Source organism: Aythya ferina, assembly GCF_964211825.1.
Source record: "Aythya ferina genome assembly, chromosome: 2".
NCBI classification, from domain to species: Eukaryota; Metazoa; Chordata; class Aves; order Anseriformes; family Anatidae; genus Aythya; species Aythya ferina.
In genome coordinates, this window is record NC_140297.1 from 27,481,763 (window position 1) to 27,503,090 (window position 21,328).

The 21,328-nt window shown below is 37.0% G+C and overlaps 1 protein-coding gene across 5 annotated transcripts in view; it reads right to left on the minus strand.

Annotated features, from left to right (window-relative positions):
• Positions 1-21,328, minus strand: part of ICA1 (islet cell autoantigen 1) — a gene marked incomplete at its 3' end in the record, with an annotated part of 72,801 nt that overhangs the window by 24,837 nt on the left and 26,636 nt on the right. For all 5 annotated transcript variants that reach the window (XM_084511171.1, XM_084511169.1, XM_084511170.1 and 2 more), the window contains 2 exons: positions 766-891; positions 486-584 (listed from right to left, as the gene is read on the minus strand). In XM_084511171.1, coding sequence (XP_084367297.1) covers positions 486-584; positions 766-891 — 225 coding nt within the window. The remainder of the gene's footprint in view (positions 1-485; positions 585-765; positions 892-21,328) is intronic.

The following is a 21,328-nucleotide window of genomic DNA, read 5'->3' on the forward strand; positions in this document are numbered from 1 at the left end:
TATACAGCACACTGCAGCCCAGCTTCTACTTCTGCATGTCATATGCACAAACATCTCACAGACTGAGGCTATGACTCCTAATTGCTTTCAAACTGAGCCGCCTCTTCAAGTACAGAGTGCTTTGCAGCATTAATTCATTGTGGAATTTTGGAGGGGAGCATAAATCCCTAATTATGCTGGACTTCATGATTCTTCAGGAACAATCAAAACCAATCCCAGTTAGCACTTAAACACATACTTAAGTGTAGCCCTGAATATTGTCTTCCTTTGAAATATGTCCTTTATCACTACACTGTACATGCAGTTTTTGATCTTACTAGCCAGAAATGCATTTGACAGAAAGCACGTATTCAAATGAAAAGACGGGACAGGGATTAAATTGCCAGACAACATATGGACAAAATATGAATGTGTGCTTTCTACATGGTTATACGGTCTCTTATTTGTTATCACTGGGCAGACAAACACACTGATGTATTCCTTACCTTTAACATTGTGAATTCATATGGCTGATAACCTTTGAAACTTTCATGGATAGCTGCCATCGTGTGTGAAGTTTTTTCCCAAAAATGAAGAAGTGTTGTCTGTAAGGGAGAGTAAAATATCAAGGCAATATTAGCTTAAACACCAATCTGCTTTTTACAGATTTTACATCTCCCCTCCAGTATTAGTTACATATTCTTGTATTTAAAAATTGCTATAGTAACCTGTTAAAAACACCTTAATGGGAAATCTTATTTTGGAGGCTCATAGGGTTTTGAATACCTGATATGTTGTTAACACATGAGAAAGAAGGTTGCATCTGCTTGCTCCCAAAAGATCGACTTTTTGACAGACATCAGTCTTCAGTTTGTCAAAGTTGAGTTTTGCATGTCGCACTTGAGCTTGAACCTTCAAACAAAGGAAAATTGTTTATGTAGTGATTTTTTTTCCTCTGTTTTTCCTCATGAAAGAGCAAACTAATACAACTTTCGGGGGAAAAATCAAAATTCTGAACAGACTCAATTAAAAATTACGCAGAACTTTATTATAGTATTTAGTATTATAGTATTTATTATAGTCCAACACAAAATAAGCTATGGCAGGCTAACATGCTATAATATGGTTCTTACTATCATTTATATTACTACTTTTCTAATATATTCAGTGAAGAGACTTTTCTAACCTGTTTATAAGATGAATAGTTTTATTGTATATACAACAGGAAGATAACTAGAAAACACACTTATTTTTCTCTATAGAAATACCAATCCAAATCCTGACCAACAGATTTGGAATTTTAAGTTTATAACACAATATACATGCACACACAGACTTCTCCATGTACGTACAGTAGGAAACCAATTATACTGACAAACTTAAAATGCAGTCTGAATTTCTTGTTGACAGTATAGCACTTCAATAACTTTGAACTGGTAGAAAAAGTTCTCATTAAAATTTTACTTGAAATAGGAGTGCTTACCCCATTCATTGCTAAAACACAAACATCAAGGCCCAACAATCAATTTCTGTTTCAAAGAATTTTAGTTTTTCAAATGATTCTTCTCCTATGTGTTAGGTGCATACACGATACTGTCTGTTACACAAACAGCACATTTTTTTTTGCATTTTTTGTAATACAAGTATTTATACAAAAATACTTGTATTCTCATCATGTATCAGGGTACACAGTTGATGAAGGCATTTTGTGCACAGAATAGCTCATTTTTAAAACAGCTTTGTACAACACGCTAAATATTGTATTAACAGAGAACTTTATGTACAGCAAAATTCGTACACAAAATCTAGTTTTCATCCAAGTAAATACGAAATTATCAAAGCAGAAAATGCGATAATTTTTCCTATAACTCCTTCACTGTCATTATAAAATGGTTACCGCCCCCCCCCAAAAAAAAAATCAGTGAAAAAAAAAAACAACAACACACAAACTCAAATCAAATACATTTCTTTTTCTTTACTTGCCTAATTCCGAGAGTAAACTTATTTTGTTCAGAATACACAGACTCAGTCACAAAAGATATGACAAACTTGTATGCTTCTGGTCTTCAGAAGTGAATCCAGCACCTTGCAGCAAGTACCTGTGCTCATTTACACAGGAAGGACAATGACATACCTCATAACATAACCTGAAGCATTAGGGTTACCATATTTCCAATCACATTTACCTAAACTCACTTATAGTACACGAGACTTCTGGTCACACAACTACATCCCATACTCCTGGCCTGATCCAGTACTCTAAACACTGGACTACAGCATTTTACTGACTACTGCCCACGGCAGGGGCATTGGAACTAAGACGATCGTTAAGGTTGCTTCCAACTCGAGCTACTCTGTGATTCTACAATTCCACTCTACTTGTGTTGTTTTAGCATATTGAAAGAACTTCAAACTAAAGAGGGTTGTCCATAGCTGGAAGATTTCTTTGGTAGTTAGGATATGTTTTGGAGAGGCAGAGACAGATTTGAATTCTCTTAGAAAGGAGGAAATTGCACCCATGGTTTCCACTTCATACAACAGACCGGGATTTGTGTCTACCTCATGTCTCCAACTCCTTGAAAGACAAGTAAAAAGGCCAGAAAACAAAAAAACTTGTAAAGTTTCTAGTTGCAGTCTTCAGTGACACTTAGCAAGAAACAACATCAATGTTTTATCTTAACATGCAATTAGTGCCTCTTTTGAAACCTAGAACACTGACAAAAAGGATTCATAACACAACATGGAATATCAAGCATATATGCTTGATATGTCTATATAGATGATCCAAAATACCTAATGCAGTGCTGCGTTACCAAATGACGCACATTTATCTTGCCAACCAGAGAAGATGCAAAAGTACAAGAACTGTTAAATGAAGAATGTTTTTCAGCTTTTTTGATATCCTGAAGGTTTATTCAGCAGAAGCACTCTCCATTTTACAGCAGCAATGTAGGACAGCCCAGGAAGACCACCACATTAATGCATCAGCACAAGCTTTTGCCTTTCATGTATAAGTGCATTTTCAATTTCAATTATTATTAGACAACATTTAAAACTACTTGTGGCTTCAGGAATTAGGTATAAAACCTTTACGCTTACGAAGTGTAATCTGCTTAATACCACACAAGTTATAAGAATGAACCTTTGCTTTTCTACTCAAGGGAAAGCTAATGTAATACATATTAATCTTCTCCTTTTCCTTCAATTACTCTAAGACATTACAAACAGGACTTCATTGTGGTTTCTATCCTGCAAACTTTTATTTGTATGTTTTGTTTCACTGGAGCACAACATAAAAAATTCCTTCAAAATCCTGGTCTGAGAAGTGTTGGGAGTTTACTGACTAAGAGAATTGTACTGAAGCAAAGGCAAGGCAGACATTTTACAATAAAAGAGCTCTGAAGCATCTGAAGCGATAGGTGCTAGTTATGAGATTTATGCTGTACAAGAAAATCTTACCATGGCAGCACTGACATAAAAAAAAAGACCATTACCCTCCATATTTTCCTTTTTCTAAGGAAAAACAATCTACTTTTAATTTTCCAATGCAAATATCAAAGTACAATATTACAATATAAATATGTAATATTTAATATTACAGAATTCTTTAAAGAGAACACATGAGAAAACAAAGTATTAAATCAATAGCTTGATAAACTTTAAGAAGCCAGATAAAACTGAAATAATTTGAATAGATTGAAATAAATAAATAATCAGTGTTAAGATCCTAAATCCTGGGAGTTTGAAAGTCAGACTCTGGCATGCTTGATTGTAAGGGCGAATATCTGCAAACACAGGTTCCTAAATCTCAGACAGAAAAGGCCCAGCTTTCAAGAGTGCTATCATAAAATAATAATAATAATAATAATAATAATATTCAGATGCAATCAAAAATCCTGTTCAGTACATTCAGTTACTAAAATATGGATATTTCACGTGTTTTCAAGAAACCTTTGTGTCTTCTATATTACTTATTTCTTTCAGTCTATCATAACATGGAAAATTTATTTCTAGTAGTAGCCCAGTTTCAGGGAGAATACAGCTAGTGAGGCATCATCTCCAAACTGAACTTAAATCAGATAAATGCACTAACTCATTCTATATACTGTATATTTTTGTCTCAGCACTTTCAGCATAGAAGCAGAAACAGATGCTTTCAGTCTAATTTGTCACCCAGCCTCTCACTTACTCGATCTGAAAAGCATGCACAGTGTGTGTACAGGGTGGAAAAGGGGGGAGAAGTAAATCAAGAGGGAAAAATTCCTGGAATATAGCAAACCTTCCTGCTGGGGGCTCTGGGTAAACTCCACCAGCAGATGGAATCAACACAAATCTCTGCATTAAGTAAGTGTAGCACCTTCTGGCATACCTGATTGTTGTAAAGACTATGGGAAACTGAAATGGAAACTAAAGTAGACTGCAGTTTGAGAACAAATTATGTAGCATACAGCACAGAAAGCATAAGGAACTAGGTTATCACAGTTCCCACAGAACTGTAAGAATACCATTCAAGCTACGAAGTTATGAAAAGGAGCACCCATTACAATTTTACACCAACACATGCAAGCACATGATGATTTTTTTTTTTTTTTTTAAAGTCAAGACTGATGCCACATAATCTGAGAACATAAAAGGTAATGTTTTATACAAAATAACGACTGTAACTAAACTATTCCATGTGCAACATGCGGACTTCCTAAGTCTTGCACAGTACTAAGCCTGATTTTAGTGTGCTTCACTATGTTCTGCATTTTGCAGGCTATACTTCGGCTCAACTGTTCCCTTGAGTGGGAATAGTATTTATTGCATGTATTAATCTCTGTTCCATGAACTTGTAGGAATAACACATAAGAATAATGTTTAAAAAAGAGGTAGCGAACTTCTGTTCGTTTGCCTTAGCCCTTCATTTATGAACTGATGAGAAACACTGATAAAAGTTAATTTTAGGAGATGAAATTTACAAAGTGAGAAATGCCTACCTAGAAAGGAAAACCACTTGGACAGTGTAATAGATCCTAATAATATCTGCCAGGTTTGAAGCTAAGCAGACGTACACCAAATCTGTTCAAGAAGTGGAACAATTCTTGAAAGAGGTAAGAGTTTAGGTAACCTGGAAAAAAGTGTGTAAGTTCCAATGATACATTTCTCAAGTTTGACATTTTGGACTTAATTGCAATTTCTCCTGCTTGAGCACACATTCCCAGGCACCTCACCCTATTAAGCTTGATTAAGCAGATTAACAGTCGTGTTGCAATTCTTATAAAGGACTTAATTACCATTAGTTGTCTACCTGTCTTACTCTTTAAAGCAAGAGAAATATCGTCAGCCTTTCTGCCACAGAAGAACAGCAGAAATATCAGCTCTGAAGTAATGGTTAATTCTGTGTGATGAGTGGAAAAAATGCAGATATGCCTGCCCTACAGACTGCCTTTTTCTTCTATTCCTATACAAGACTAGCAGAGTAGAATTGCTACCCATGACTCAGATCCCAGTCACTACAGCAGTACAAGCAAATAAAGCTTTGGAACAGCGTTATTGAAAACTGAAATGTCCTGTTTCAAGATTGTTTCTGTGTATTAGAAAATCCATGAGAAAAGACAACAGATGTAAGTGAAAGCTAAATTAAACATATATTAGGCCAGTTGTGTTGTAAGCTATAAAGATTCTGGAAAGGAGACTGAGAAAACGTTCTGGTATCCAAAGGGGCATAAAACTCTCATTATGTATGGACTTGATCAAGGCAAGTCTATCATAAGATAGAACACAGCAAAAAGACTTTTCAGCAATGTAAGACCATTTTTTTTTTTAGCAGCTGAAACATTTATAGTGAGAACATCAAACATTCAGCTGAAACAGTGATATCCAACATAACATGATGAAATCAATCTCTATTCAAATAATTGCAAATACCTACTAGCAGTTTACCTGACATAATTACCCAGAAATTTTAGATTTAATTGGAATATCTAATTCACTTGTTCGGAGTTCTCACTGCAGCATGTTCATACAGTCCTGGAATTGAACGTACACAATAAAGCAAGAGTGCTAGAAGTACCGCAAAGAAAGAAGAGGGGGAGTAGGGGAAGCAGAAGAAATGCTATAGCATTCTGTAGCAGAATACAGAGAAATGCAGCTTAATATGGGTTAGTGAACCAGTAGCAGCATTTTGCTGTATTTACTGGGACAAAGAACAACCATGTTTCTCTGTCAAACAGCTAGATCTGAAACATTGTGTACAAACAAGGTGACCATAAAATCTTCATCATATGCTGGTAAAAGTGTTTTGTTTGTTTGTTTTTTTCTTTAATCACATTTCTAGTCAGAACAATTAAATCTCCATGACTGATATATATTTTGCTGTGCTTTTACTCTGACGAAGCTGTCTAAAGAAAAGAACTAGTAGAAAGTCACTTTGTAATTGAAATGTTATTCCCCCAAACCTGGTAGCTTGCATGCAAATTCTGTCATTCAAACCAGCTCTATTATACCTATTTTCACTATAACATCCTATTTGAATTTGTGTGTTAGCATCATTCTTACACTCAGTTTTCCTTCTCACAAAATGTAATCAAAATGTGAGACAAAGTAATAGCTGTACTAGTTTTAATTCTCACATAAGAACAATAGTCTTTGATGATAATTCCCATTTTCATCTATCCCCTTTGATTTCAATACTATTGCTCATTATTATGTAAAATTTGTATTGCAGCAGGTACTGAAGGTTTCAATGAGAGGAATCCCACTGCATCAGACACCAAAAAGCACCAAATAAGTTACAGGTCTTGCCCCAGTGATATGCAATACTGAAGTGCAAGCCCCATTGTTTGAAGGATGGATGTTTAAACTGGGGCTGCGCTGGGAAAACAAGCCTTGGTAAAACTTTTCTAAGTTTCACTAAGCATGGATGCCAGCCATGCTAGCACCAAGTCCAGCACCAGCACACACTGTAAGAGACCATGCAATGCACCTGCACAGAAGCCCTGAGATGAGACCACCCTGGGCATCTCCGAAGTAGTGGAGTCAGGCACTTGGTAATGCAGGCTGAAAGCAAAGCACAGAAGGTAGAAGAAATTAAAAGGTTCCTTCACAAGGTAGGAATCCCTCCTATTTTCAAAAAAAGCAAAAACAAAAACAAACACTACCACCTAAACATCCCTATCATGTAGCCATGATTGTGAACAGCGTGCACTATTCTTGACTTGGGTAGTACAGTTCTCTTAAACCTTCAGTGCAGTACACACTTCAGTACATGTGCACGCACATGCACAGCTCTACCACCAACACCTACCAGCTAAAAAGCATCAGAGCTGCCACAGGGTGTCTGGACAAAACACATTCAAATGAGCTTCAGCCTTCAACTGTGCTTCTTGATCTGAGAATTATGAGAGTTTGAAGGGATTGGATTTTTCTTCTGCTTCTACTGTTTTGTAATAAGAATATAAACATATCCTGACTAAAGTGAAGATAAAACTGAACTCAAATTACTGCTTAACGTTTCATGCTTTGCAGGGGGCTTTTTTTGCACACTGTGTACCATTTCTCATGGGTAAGGCCATAGGATTTTAAACTTCCCTCTCTCTTCTCCTTCTGTCCCCCTCTGGAAGATGCTACAGACAGGAAAATTTCTGTGTACCAAGCATGGAAAGGATTACATGACAGAACTAGATTTCATATGGACACTTTACACCGACACATGATAGCTTTGACACAATGTACAGCTCTAAATAAGTGTGTAGCATGCAATGCATAATACAACGGAGTTTCTTAGGCCCATGAAATTAATAGAAATAAAAATGCTTTTTGTGTTCTACTCCCATCAGTGGCTCTGATGCTACACCACAGAACTGGGGTTTTAATTATTTTTTCATCAGGGAACTGATTGTACTCTCACAGCTTACTTCTTCTTCTAACATGCCGTGCTGACCTGAGGCACTACATATATTATAATTTGAAAAGGAAAATTTTAAGAGCCTTTTAAGAAGCTATATTTAAGAAACTTTGCAAGGTTGCATTACTTAGAACCTAAACTGAATATACAAACATACATATACATATTTATCACTTGAGATCATTATCATCTCCCAGAATGGAACAGAACAACCTGAAAGTCTTTTAAGGTGGGATGATAATATTCTGTACTTTAAACCCATCGGCAATTACAACATTTAAAACCTTAGCTACCTAGAAAACAACATAATTAGGTAATAGGTGAAGCTTAATCAGGTGCAAATATACTAAGTTTTCAGAGTTGTTTTTTTTTTTTTTTTTTTTTTTTAAATCAGATTTGTCGTTAGCTTTAGCTGAACTACTAATTTTAAAAATACTGCAATTTTGGATATTAAATAAAACGAATTTATACTTCATTTTCTTTTTTTTTTTTAATATGTTAAAAACACTTCATTAAAATGTCCAGGTATTTGTGGGTAACAAACCTTTAAACTCCAGGAAGCACTAAGAGAGATCCATTATTTTTTGTGATTCTGCGATTGTCAATACATATCCTGATAGGACAGGGCCCATTTTAGCAATTCTTTGAAAGCCACTGTAACTCCCATAGTAATCTTCAAAGTTGTAGTCACTATTTTGCCAAAATTTTCCCTTATGCATAGCTGAATCATTCATACCTTATCCAGCTTTGAGAAGTTTTGTAGCTTTTCTTGAAGTGTTCCTAGATAGTTGCTTTGTATTTGCCTAGAGAGTTTAGGGACAGAACAGATCAATCACATAACATTTCTCCTGCGCTTGCCCTAAGGCACATCTTCCAGAAAGACACACTAGGTGCAACTAGTTTAGCCACTGACATCTACACCGTTACTCTGCAGTCTTTTTTAGTTTGTGCTGGCCAGCTCTGCATCCACTATTGACTCTAGAGTTTGATTCATGTTACCCTAAAACCACCCATTTCCTTCCATTGAACTAAAAAGGGAGCTTTTGATGATTAACTTAAGTGCAGACATCTACATAGCAACTATCAGAAGTTAAAGGCAAGGAATCCTAACCTAAGTGATGTCTGGAAATAAAACAAGCTCCTTTATTGCTAATAACAACCATAACTATTTAAATATGTGCTCATTTACTATTTGAATTCATGTAGGATAAGCTTCCAATAAATGATTCTTGCTAAACTCCTGAAAAGGGGACTGAGGAGCTTCGGGAACTTATATACACCACAGTCAATCCAACTCTCCATCTTCTCTTTGATAAGTGAGACAGACTGACCTAGAAACACGTTGTCTAAAGCAATTTCCCCTAGTCCTCAAGTTACCTCTTACAGTTTTTGATTCTCTCTCTTTATCTCTCTGCCCCTCCAGTTTTTCAGGCCAGAAGTGTGGACTGCTCAGAAAAACTGTCTCAGTTTCCTAGGAATCCTGCTGCTGGCTAAGCTACTCCTTCACAGAAGATCTTGACAAAAACTGGCACAGACACCTTGCAAATGCAGCTGCATCGCTGCAATTAGCGATTAGCTGCCTGAGAGCAGAAAAGAGAGATATAGAAAGAGATGAAATTACAATTAAGTGTACAAAAGAGCTCCTAAATACAGGACTCCATTATGCTCAGGATACAAATGTATGCCAAACTACGATTTCCATTCTCTGTTTTTTTTTTGTTTGTTTGGTTTTTTTGTTTGTTTGTTTTTTTCTTTAACTGCCTAATGCTTTTCTTTCTTTTTCCCCGCCTGTGTAGCTTTTTCCTAATTTCTATCCCTACCCCTATCCTCCCAGTACTTTGGGTCAGATACCTGCCTTTTTCTTCCTGTTTCAAGACCCACGTCACCTAGTTGGCTGTCTGCAACATGTTCTTCTGTGGTAAGCCACTCAGGTCAAGGACAACGTCATGGCAAGAAGCAAAGTGCTTAATGAACCTTCCTGTATTTTGTTTTTTCCTTAAGAGCAATATATAAGGTAACAAAATATGTTATTGGAAACAGTGCTATTTTTAAATCCCAACAGAGGATTTTTTTTCTAAAGGATATTATACAAATATATTTACAAAACAGCAAGGTCATGGACTCAAGCCACCATTTTTGTGGAATATGAAATCTGCTGTTTGTGTCATATTTCTGTCTAATCTCCCTCTTAAGTTTTTCAGTACTCAGCCTGTAAAAATTTTACTGCCTGGAGTCTATTGGCTTACATGCCATGTAACTCCAGCCTGGCAGTAATGACTAAGCCATGGTCAAGCCTGCTTGCTTCATAACCACTGACAATCAGCAGATGTAAGCAATTCTGTGACCCCTGTGAGGATATAAAATTATGGGTGACTTGAATATTCTTCCTTTTTTCCCCCCAAAAAACAAAGGCTGGTTGTACCATCTTCTAATATATTCAAAGATGGCTATCATGGAAATTGAATCCTACCGAGAAGCTTTCCTCTTTGGTTTATACAAATACACAAACACCTTACTCATTTCTCTTTCCCTTTTCCTACCACCTCCCTTCCTTCCTAGCTCTGTTTATTCCTGCTGTTTTGCACTGTACCTCTCTTGTGTCTCTTTAGGTATGTGGAGAAACAAGTACCTACTCACACATTGTGTACTTGGTTCCATGAATATTATACAGTGGCATGAAGATTTTTTTCCCCACTGGATATTTTTCTTCTGCCCAGAGCCAAGATGGATCTGCAAAAGCGTACCAGTTTGGCCTTAGAACTGAGGGAAAAAAGCTACATTACTCTGGAAAGGGAAAAAGGCAGGATAGAACAAATGTATGATCAAAGATGTAACTAGCTTCTATAGGAAGAATGATTAGGGTTTTTCAGTATGGAAAAAAAAGCTGAATAAGGAGAGTGTTGGGAGGCCATCAGATCGCATATACAAACATTGGGAAAGACTATACATTGGCCAACGCAGGAAGCAGAGAGCATTATACTAAACCAGCAGTTTGGGTCAACAGAAGGACAGTGGATCTTTATATAACATCTGTGTTAGTAGGGCAACTCTCAATCATAGCAATACATTGTGAGAACCAGAGTTCAAAAGGCAAATGGTCAATTTTATAGAAAAAAACAACACTGCAGCTTATGATGTGTCCATTGGTCACAGTATTATAAGAAAATATCAACATATATTTGCTCTGTGCAACTGGTTGCTACCATTGGTCACAAACAAAGATATTGGACAGATAGCGGGATGAGTTTGAGCTAACGCATCCATCGTTAAGAATCAGGTAACCTTGAGGCAGGTCAAGGTGGCTTTGTGAGCAAGGTGCTGTGCTGGACTCCCACTGGCTTGGTGCCTTCTCATGGTGCTGCCTGAGAGCTGTTCTGTCATGGATACTTCCATTTTTCCAAAAAGGTATTAATCTCTTTTCTTACTGCAGTAATAGCAGGTTTTCCCTTACGAAAATTCAAAAGCACATTGAATTAAAGAATTTTATAACTCTAAGAGTGTTCATCTTCAATTGCCAGGGTGTATTCAAGCACTGTGTATGCCCAAACATGCCTAAATAATAGAAAGCATGTACAAATACTCCCTATATTGTAACTGTATGACAGCAAGTAGGCTTTGCATTCACAGATTCATTTGGGGAAGGAATGGGAGCAATTTTCAAACACTCCAACATTTTTACAATTATATCTGTAGTGCAGAGAGAAGCCCAGATCTCAATATTTTATTTTCACAAAATTCTGTACACCACTCCACCTAAGTCTACATATACATACACACACACACACACACATATATATATAAAATTGAAACCCCAGGTCTGAATATTCAGACCTGGGGTTTCAATTTTGCAAACTGCCAAAACCTACTAGATAGGTCTAGCTTGGTTTCCAGTATCCATTGCCCAAGCATGCAGGCACCACTCCTCTCTTCTTGTTCAAGTCCTAAAGTCCTACAGGGTTTTCTGCTGAGTGAAACTTGTACTCATGATATTTAAAAGGGGAGTGGTGCACTGAACAGTAATATCATCTATATGAATCCTCTAGAAAAAGCATATATACAGCTAATTTTTTTTTCTCCTTTTTATAATTTTTGACAAGGCAGTTTGCTAAAAACAAATATTGTTAGAGGAGCCCTACTACTGGTTTATATATTCTAGTCAGAACCGGTCCATCAGTTAAAGATACCCCAAATTCATGTGCCAAAGGTCTTCATGGTATTCAACCAACAAGGTATTCTGCTTGAATACATCTCAGGAGAGTCCTTTTCCTTCTCTGTTTAACTTTCTGAGCTGAATCTGACACCTTTTCCACCCTACTATTAATACTGTTGTAGTGCAAAGATCTGGATCCAAATGCATCTTTGTAGCAGCAAAATTTTGTTACATCCAAATCAAATATCTTCGAGACATGGAAACAGTCTGTGGTGAGTAACATTGCTGCTCTCTGTGCAAAATAACTTTCTGAACAACTGCCCTGCAGCAATATGAATACACTTTCTCCTCCATTATTAAAAAATAATTTAGTCCCTTCAGAGGAAAAACAAAACAAAACCAACAGACTGAGAGGTACAGCCCAATAGCAACAGAAAAACTCTTAAGTTTGTTTTGCTAAGGAGATCTGGAGATATGTTCTTCTTCCTTCCCAATTTCCCATGCCCCTCCAGCATGGCCCAGCACAAGGAGACATGGTCATATTATTTGGTGAGAGCAGCCTCTGTTGAATCCTTTTCACATAACCAGCAGCTGGACACAGCCCTAGCTAAAGTTACATTTCTCAGCACAATCCAGCAAGTCCAACCAGCCAAAATCCAGAGAACACATCTTTAGCTGTAAGCCTCACAACAGCTTTTACAAACAGAGCACCACAGCGCAATTGCAGAATATGAATCCAACCACTCTACTAGCAATGAACTATTTGCAACAAAACACACAACACAAAGCAAAAACAATAAGCCAGCTTTAAGAAAAAGATCTATCAAATACAGGATGCAACTGACTCAGGCATGAGAGGTGGGTCACTTCCATAACTCCAATCATGACTTCCTATAAAACAGGGAAAAGTCTGTTAAATTTAAGAAGCAAAAAGCAGCAACAGTAAGTCTTCAATCCATCAGATGCACACTCAAAGTCATTACTAAAATTAAGATCACAGCACAACATAACCACACACTAAAACTCAGGCAAAGCAAAAAACATGACTGAGTCACACCATCTTACAACATTCAAGTTCAGTCCTAGAGATGGAGGAGATGTGTTACTTTTCTGCAGCTTAACTGAAGTGTTTTAAAAATGACTTTGAATTAAACACTTGCTAAGCATGTTTAAACAAGACTTTATTTACTTGATTTAAGCTGTGAAGAATACATTTTTAAGCTAAGTTCATATATGCTATTATCAAAACACAGTGAACATTTGCATTGAGTTTCACACCAGTTAAACCACATTTAGGCAACATCTTTCAGAAGAGCAGCTCATCTGTACAGCCATTCCTATTCCCAGAAGAAAAAACTCAACAACTCCTATTGGTACTATTGGCTTTTTCTTTCCAAAAATCTTGCCCTACTTTTCAAATACATAGCTCAGTGCTCTTTACATGTTACATACCAACTTCCCCATCTCCTGCCTGTGCAGAGTGAAAGAAATGAACTCCAAACAAATGTGCCTACACTGTATGTAGGGTATGCTCTGACCTCAGGGGCTTTGACCCAATGAGCCATAGCCCTTGTGCCAGATGAGGACACGGGACAGAACTGGGGCGCTGTCAGCAGCTCCGTCCCCACTGACACCACTGCTGGATGCATGAGGCTTCTCCTCTATTTTGGTTAGGCATATGGACAAACTCCTTAGGGTTAAAGTAATCTGTATAACTTTGAACTGTGCCAAAGAAGGAGCAGTTGCCATGCAGTCAGGTACATGACAGCTGAGAGCAAGAACAGCAGCGGAATCTCCTCAAAACCTGCTCACATTGGGTGAACGCAATTTCCCTGGCCATCTGGTATTTACATGACAAAAAGGGGTTTTATACTGTTAAAAACAAACAAAAAAAAAACTAGAACAGCAGCTGTGAACGGGCCACAAAGCAGGAGCACATTCAGGGTAGCTACACAGGGTGGCCACAGTGACACACAGAGCCTTGACGGGGCAGAACACAGCCACTCATGCAACTGCTAGGTCTGCATGACTGCAGGCCTTGGCCTGCTGCAACTTTCTACACCCACATCCTCCCTCAAAGTCTTTTGCTTTGTTGTAAAGGGAAGATGGACTTTGTTTCGATTCACGTGGCAGATGAAGCCTCACTCAAACCTCTTACTTGGCCTGACCAAATCCCTGTCAAACCTGCGACAGGAATAATTTCCAGTCCAGGAGAGGAGTTCACAGGCATAAACTGTGTGAGAGCAGCATTACCTCTCACAGGGTAAACACTTTCTGGCTACTCTTTGATTATCAGCCAACACATAACATACCACTCAAGCAATTGCAATGGAAAGATTTTTCACAGTACTTCATTTTTAGCTTGGATCAATACAGAAATTGTTTTCAGAAGGGAACAAATAGAAAATGACAATTTAAAGGAAGGGAAGGCAGTAACCATCTAGCATCTAACCTTCCTAGCAGGTCTGCTTTTTCTACCTTAAGCAGCCTACATATGTGCCTCAGCTTTCTGTTGGTGACAAGTTTCAGTATTAGTCAAACTCAGGATGTGTGCTATACTAAGCTGAAAGAAAAAAAAAAAAAAGTATTTACACTAATGGAGACCTCGAAGCAATGACAATGCACAGAAAATAATTACCAATGATTTCTCTGTTCTGTTGACCAAGAAACTCTTAACTGCAAACAGGACAACACTCACTTAAGTAGCATTACTTCATAGTTTTGGGATAGACTTTTACATTATGAGGCCCAAATGTAGTTCCAGTAGTAAGCACGCATCTGTCAGTCTGCAGTTGTGAGTAATTACCACAACAACATGCTTGGACACATACTATTCCTAACTGTAAACGGGTGCACATTTTTGTACAAGAATATACATCCTCTTTAGGGAAGATGTTGTTCCTGGTAACCAACAACTCAGAACATCTCCTCAAATGACTGTGAGGGAGTTGATAAAATCCAACAGTTCTTTGCACACATGCATGTAACTCAACACAGTCTGAATGCAGTCATTTTGGGGATACTATGATGCAAGTCTGCAAGATGCCAAAAATGGTTGTAAAGATTTCTAGCAAGAAGTGGGCCAACCAAAGGAGATGGCAAAGGCAAAGAAATAAGCTTTCAGATATAAAAGATCTTCATCAGCTCTAAACCAGAAGAAACCTGGACTTAGTATTAAATGTACTGAGAACTGCTCCGCGTTTTTTCCACAAGTCAATTGTGCTGATTATATTATGGAAACTGAGAACCAAGGATGGTTGGCACACATGGAGCTGGGGAGGTGTTGGCAAGAGGAGAGCAATTAGGCAGTTACCCCCCACAGGAGGCAGAGAAAGGTTGTCAGGACTGAAAGACCAGCAAGAGGGGTTATGTAAAGAAAATTGCAATACAGTGTAAAACTAAACTCTCTACTATGCACAAGATTTTATTCACCTAGTAATTATACAGTTCAGTTTCCATCTCATTTACTGAAGATGTGGTGGAGGTCTTCTTGAATCCTTTAGGTGCAATATCCTCACAGTTAGAAAATGTCATTTACATTTTTTCATTTATTTGCCTCCAGATTAAATTCTTCATGGTCTGAGCAAGACTATTATTTGACTTCCAGTCCCTTTTGAGTAGGCGGACAGGGGAAATGAATCAACTGGAATGGGATGTGAAAAGCTCATGCTTAGAGGCACTAGCATTTTCCCCAGTTAAAGCACCGTAATACACTAAGCTGGCCTTCAAGGTCCTCTTGGCCAACACAAATGATGGCAGCATACTTGGGATGGGTGGATACGAGATAATGCTGGGGAATGCAACTGACACACTGCAGACCTTATCAGTATGACACCAACACTCTAAGAAAAATACCTGCAACATCACCACGATGACCAGGTTGCCTTTAATTTTTACTCCCTATACGCTCTCACTGTTGTGAGCATGAAGTTTACAGTGCTAATGCAAGAAAAGAAGTTGTACAGTTGAATTTCAGGTTTTGCTTTCTATTTAATCTTTTTCCGCATAGATAATAGAATGACACTTACTGATTTGCATTGTTGTACGTAATCCTGTACTCTACTACTGCTCCAGTGAGAAACACAACTAAGCTATATATTACCTGAAATGGCAATGCTGTTAAATAGAAAAATAAATGCACGATGATTAATAGGTTTCATGGTTGGTGTTTAATACACCGGTGAGTATACCTCACTCATATACCTCAAAACACTTTAATTATATTTTGTCCAGATGCAAACTTAGAAAGATTTTAGTTATTATAAAACAAAAAAAAAACAAAACAAAACAAAACAAAAAAACAATCTTACTGCATTGCTTTTTTGACTTTACATTGTCCTATCACAGAAAACATTTAAAATCTAACAGGGTTCAGGCAGAATATCCCTAAAATAAAAAAAAATAAATAAAAAGATGAAATGTCACATTAGCCATTTCTCTGGTTAGAATGGTTTTGTGTTTTTTAGATTATTTTTTCTTTTTCATTCATATCTTCAATTTGGTTTCATTATGTTAAGAAGAAAAATCAAACTTAGCATCTTTGTAAAGATTCAAAGCCTATGTAGCACATTACTGAACAGCAAAGGCCTTACGAAGTGAAAGCAGATGGACTACATTATGTATGTGCCCAGGCATTTTAGGAAAGTATAAAAAGGAATTCCTGGGCAGTGGCGACCATAGAAAAACTTGGTTCTCTTGTGTAAACAATGTTTTCCCCAACAGCTGTATTCCCCTTCCTGTTTATTCTTCTCTCCTGCAGAATTCTCTCAGTTCAGTCACATCTGTATTTCATTTATTTTTTAAAAATATTTCTTTAGCTATCCTCCTAGCCTTCCGGATTATTAAAACTGAGAGAATTTTCCAAATCTCATTTCTCCTTTCACAACCTATCTTGTTTACATTTTTACACTTCATTTAGGTTCTGAATTCACATAATGATCCATGTGGGTTAGGGGCTTTACCCACACCGACTGGTTTGCAAGGTTAGAGCATTTGAAATTGCCTACGCAATCATAATTTCCTTCAGATTTTAAGATCAAAACAGAGCAGGATAATTAAGTGAAAACAGCATTTGGTAGTTCCTTTCTTCTTGAAATTAAAAAAAAAAAAAAAAGGAAGATTACATTGAATGCTTACACATTCAATAATTATTGGACTTCAGAAAAAGTCTAATAAAATAAAGTCTAAGAAAAAATGTTGGAGCACAATGTTTTTCACATCATATTTGAGAGTGCTTGTTTAATGCAATAATTATTGTTGCAAACCCCAACGTTAAAGTTTGACTTAACACCATTATTGATTTCAATCACTTATCTTTTTAAAAATTATTATTGTATACTTTTATTTGCTATATTCTGTTGAAGCATTACAAGTTTTTCTGATTATAAGAACAGCAATTTTAGCCTGCTTTTTCTTGGTATACATAAAAGTCTGAAGTTGCACAAGAATTAAACCAAGTCCACCATTTTTTGCATTTCAGCTAGGTTACATTAAACAAGATCATCCAAAAATATATTGTATTTGTAGTCTAACACTTCATTTTATTCTTTTTACAGCCATTTTGCTGGCTCTTATATCTCAGATTCTTCTTAAAAATAATTGAAGAGATGATGAACCACCTCTCAAGGGCAAGCATCAATCTCTGGAAGCAACTATATTCTACAAGCAATACATCTTAAGATGATGTAATCTGTTCCAAGAAGCTTGCTTCTATTTTTAAATAGCATCCTCTTATCATGCTTTTAAAAGGGCATCTCTATCACAAATTGTTACTTTGCTTTTAACCCAGTAACAATCATCAGTGATATTTAATATACATGAAATGGCTTCAGAAAATCATTGATTTTATCTCATTGTCTACAGCAATCCTTACAAATAGTACTTGAAATGGTAATTTAAATTTATAAGACTATAAAATACTTACACTGTGAAAAACATTTCTGCTTAAGGTCATGCTGTCAAAAAAAGTACATCTTTTACAACCAACTAAAAATGCTTAAATATTTTGTATGTAAGGTATCTTGGACTGCTTTGGTTTCTCCACTTAATGCTACTGAAATTGACATTGGAGAACCTGGAAAAAACATTACAGCAGGAATTGCACAAAGAAGACATTCTCAGCACTTAAACTCCACCTGACTTCACAAGGAGAAACAATAATGACAAAGCAAAAGCTATGATTTTGTACAAAGAGCACTATTTACATGTTTTGATTTTCATTACCATGATTTACAGGTAAATCATTAAATTTAACACTTCCAGAATAATATACTTCCATAATAAATAAAAAAAATGCTAAAAAGAAATAACGCTCCTTCTGTTATTCTCTACCAGAATGAAAGCAAATGTAGTCTTGATGCTACAAGCACCTCACAAGAAGTGAAGTATGTAGGTATTGTTTATCATCATATTATAAGAATATGCTATTATCTCTGCCATCACTTGCTACACTGAGATGCGGATCTCTGAGTGCAGAGTGACAATGTTGTACTAATTTTGGTGTATGCAGCTACCTTGCAGCAAAATTGTGTCTCCCGGAAGCTCACCTGTTCATCTAATGAGTAGCAGCATTCCAAATTATCAAATAGATTGGATTTTTTTTTTTTTTGAGTGGATTTATATATGTCAAGGAAGGTTTTGAACCAAGAATAATAAAGATGGACTTCTGAAGTGACAGATTCTACCACCTCACATTCCTAATAGGTATTGTAAAAGCCAGCATTATTTTTATTTTTCACATTATAGTGCCACAAACACTTCATATCTAATGTGTGGTCTACTAAAGCTACACAGATCTTTCTGACAATAATCATCTGCTCTCTCGCATGCAAAGATGGTCTTGTCACCTAAAGGCAAAAGAGCTTTACATTTTGCTGAAGAAGTTAAACTTGGAAGTTAACGTGGGAGTATCACCAAAAAAGAAACAGAGGTAATTAGAGTTTAGTTGTGTGTGTTTTTTTTTTTTTTTTTTTTTTTTTTAAACAAATCAAAAGTTAGTAAACAGTGAATACCATAGCTGGGTCTAAACTTGAATCCCTTACAGTGCTATTTGTAACTATGGCAGTTGAAAGTCTATTGATTACACCACTGTGATTGCAAAGGCCAAAGACATTTTTCTTTGAGGTACTGGTATACTTTACTGCTTGGAAAACCCAAACACTTCCCAGATCAATGTTATCTGCAGAAGTAATTAACATTATCACATTTTGGTTGACTTTTTAAATAATTAAACTAGAACACAACCAATACCCACAAAAATTCTGAGACCGTCACCCTCAACTGAATTATATTTACTAGATGAACACTTGGAAAAATGTATTACAAAGCACAAAATTTTGTCCTGGCAGGAATACAGCTTAGTTGATATTCATAGTATTTTCCATCCTTGTTTTCTAAGAGTTTCAGAAACTTGTTTTTAACATTCCTCAATGAACATTCTCAACTTCTGAGAGTACTTACTACTTCAGCAAGATTAAATTCATTTTTCCCAGTGATCTCGAAGAAACTGCAACAAATACTTTTGAACAATCCAGATTTATGACATGTAATGTATTTTTCTACCAATTTCATAATTTGAATTAAAAACACAAAATAACATCACAAAATTCTGTAATGTTATTTATAAACCTGTGTTGTTTTCTACACCTCACTTTGTTACCCTCTAAATGCCTACAGATTTTTCTTTTCGTCATTTTACCATGAACTGAAATTAAGTTTACAAGGATAGGAACTGCCAAGTCTGGTCTTGTTTCAAAGATCAGTACCATATTATTTTTTTCCCTCCCTAGGCTTTTGCATTTCCTCAGTTTTCCAGGAGTTTTAAAATGTAACAGACAATTAAAAAAATAATCCTCAAGCACTTTTCCATAGTGCCTCCAGGTTTGCAGGGCTGTTTGCAGCTGTGATGTCAATGGCCTGGGGGGTAGAAGGAGAGCTGCAGATGATGCTGTAACATCGTGCAGCCCCTTCAGCACCACACAAGCCAAAGTGCACTCACAGCAGGCACAGTTGATAGGCAAGGGAGGCAGCAGAGAGATAAAGCTGTAGGGCTGACCACAGTCTCCTAAGCCCTCCTTGTAAGGCTGTGGCAGATGTATCTTATCCATACGTGCTGAAATCTTTACAATATATACATATATTTACATGTTTCCCTTCTGACCTTTTGATCAATGGATTTATTTAGATCCTCATTATTCCCCAACTGTCCACACAAGCTTTAACTTTTTCATTGCTAAAAGACATTTAACAGAGAACTGTGCAGACCAGCCACTCCCTACATGAGTACATTTACAAAAACAAGTCTAAACGATCGTTATGTCCTTACAAATCCTTCTTGTTGAGCCTTCCTCTTTCTTACTGCTTTGCCTTTTATTTTGCCAGACTTAACGTTAAAATGCCATTTAAGGGCATTAATTTTGTTTCAAGTATATAGAGTGCTACATCTAGGAAGAACCTGAGATAAACAGCTCCCAAATAGCTCAGCAGCAAGCTTGCAAGTTTCTCACAGCTGTATGAAAAGTAACATCTAGACATTAAGGGTCCTGTAACTCTTAGGATCTTTAGGGGAACTGGGAATATCCTTGAAACTTCTCTTCCATAGTAGGATCTATGCCACTTCCTCAGCATCACTGAAGTAGCTTGGGGTGTTGCATTGTGGGGTAGGGCCTGTCTAATCTCCCAGAACAAGAAGGCCCAGCACAAACCACACTTCTTGTTCCCCCCAGCTGCCACACAAATATATTGACCAAGAACCAGCTCCTCTTCCAGATAGTACCCCTGCCTAATACACAATGCCTTACAAACATATTTATTGCTGCAAAATCTCAGTACCACAGAGGTAGGACTTGCACTGTATTCCAAGCAGATGAATCTGATAGCATTTACAAAGCTGTGGCAAACAGACCATGTGCTGCTCCTTACCCTTGCACAGTTTCCAACTTTTCTTCCTCGCACCTAAGCTTTGTTTGGTTCTTACAGGAGCAGAGCTCCTAGGAAAGAGCTGTTGCCTGGTGGCATAGCCTATTACTGCACATTAGTATGTTCCTCCTCAGGAAATGCATGGAAAATTTTGCATGTTTTTCAGAACCATGGCAAGGAGACTCAGGGACCAAAGTCACTTGGGCTACTTGGTCTGTAATTTTACAGTATCACAGCAGAGCTCATGCTGTAGTGTACAGTCAATAGAACAGCTTAAACTTAAGAGCCTTAAAAACCTGATCAGAGGTGGAGAATTTGGTAAGGGGATATTAACTTGTTCAAATTCTTTTAAATATCACAGCATCGCCCACCAAGGCACTGGTTAGATTCTCTCC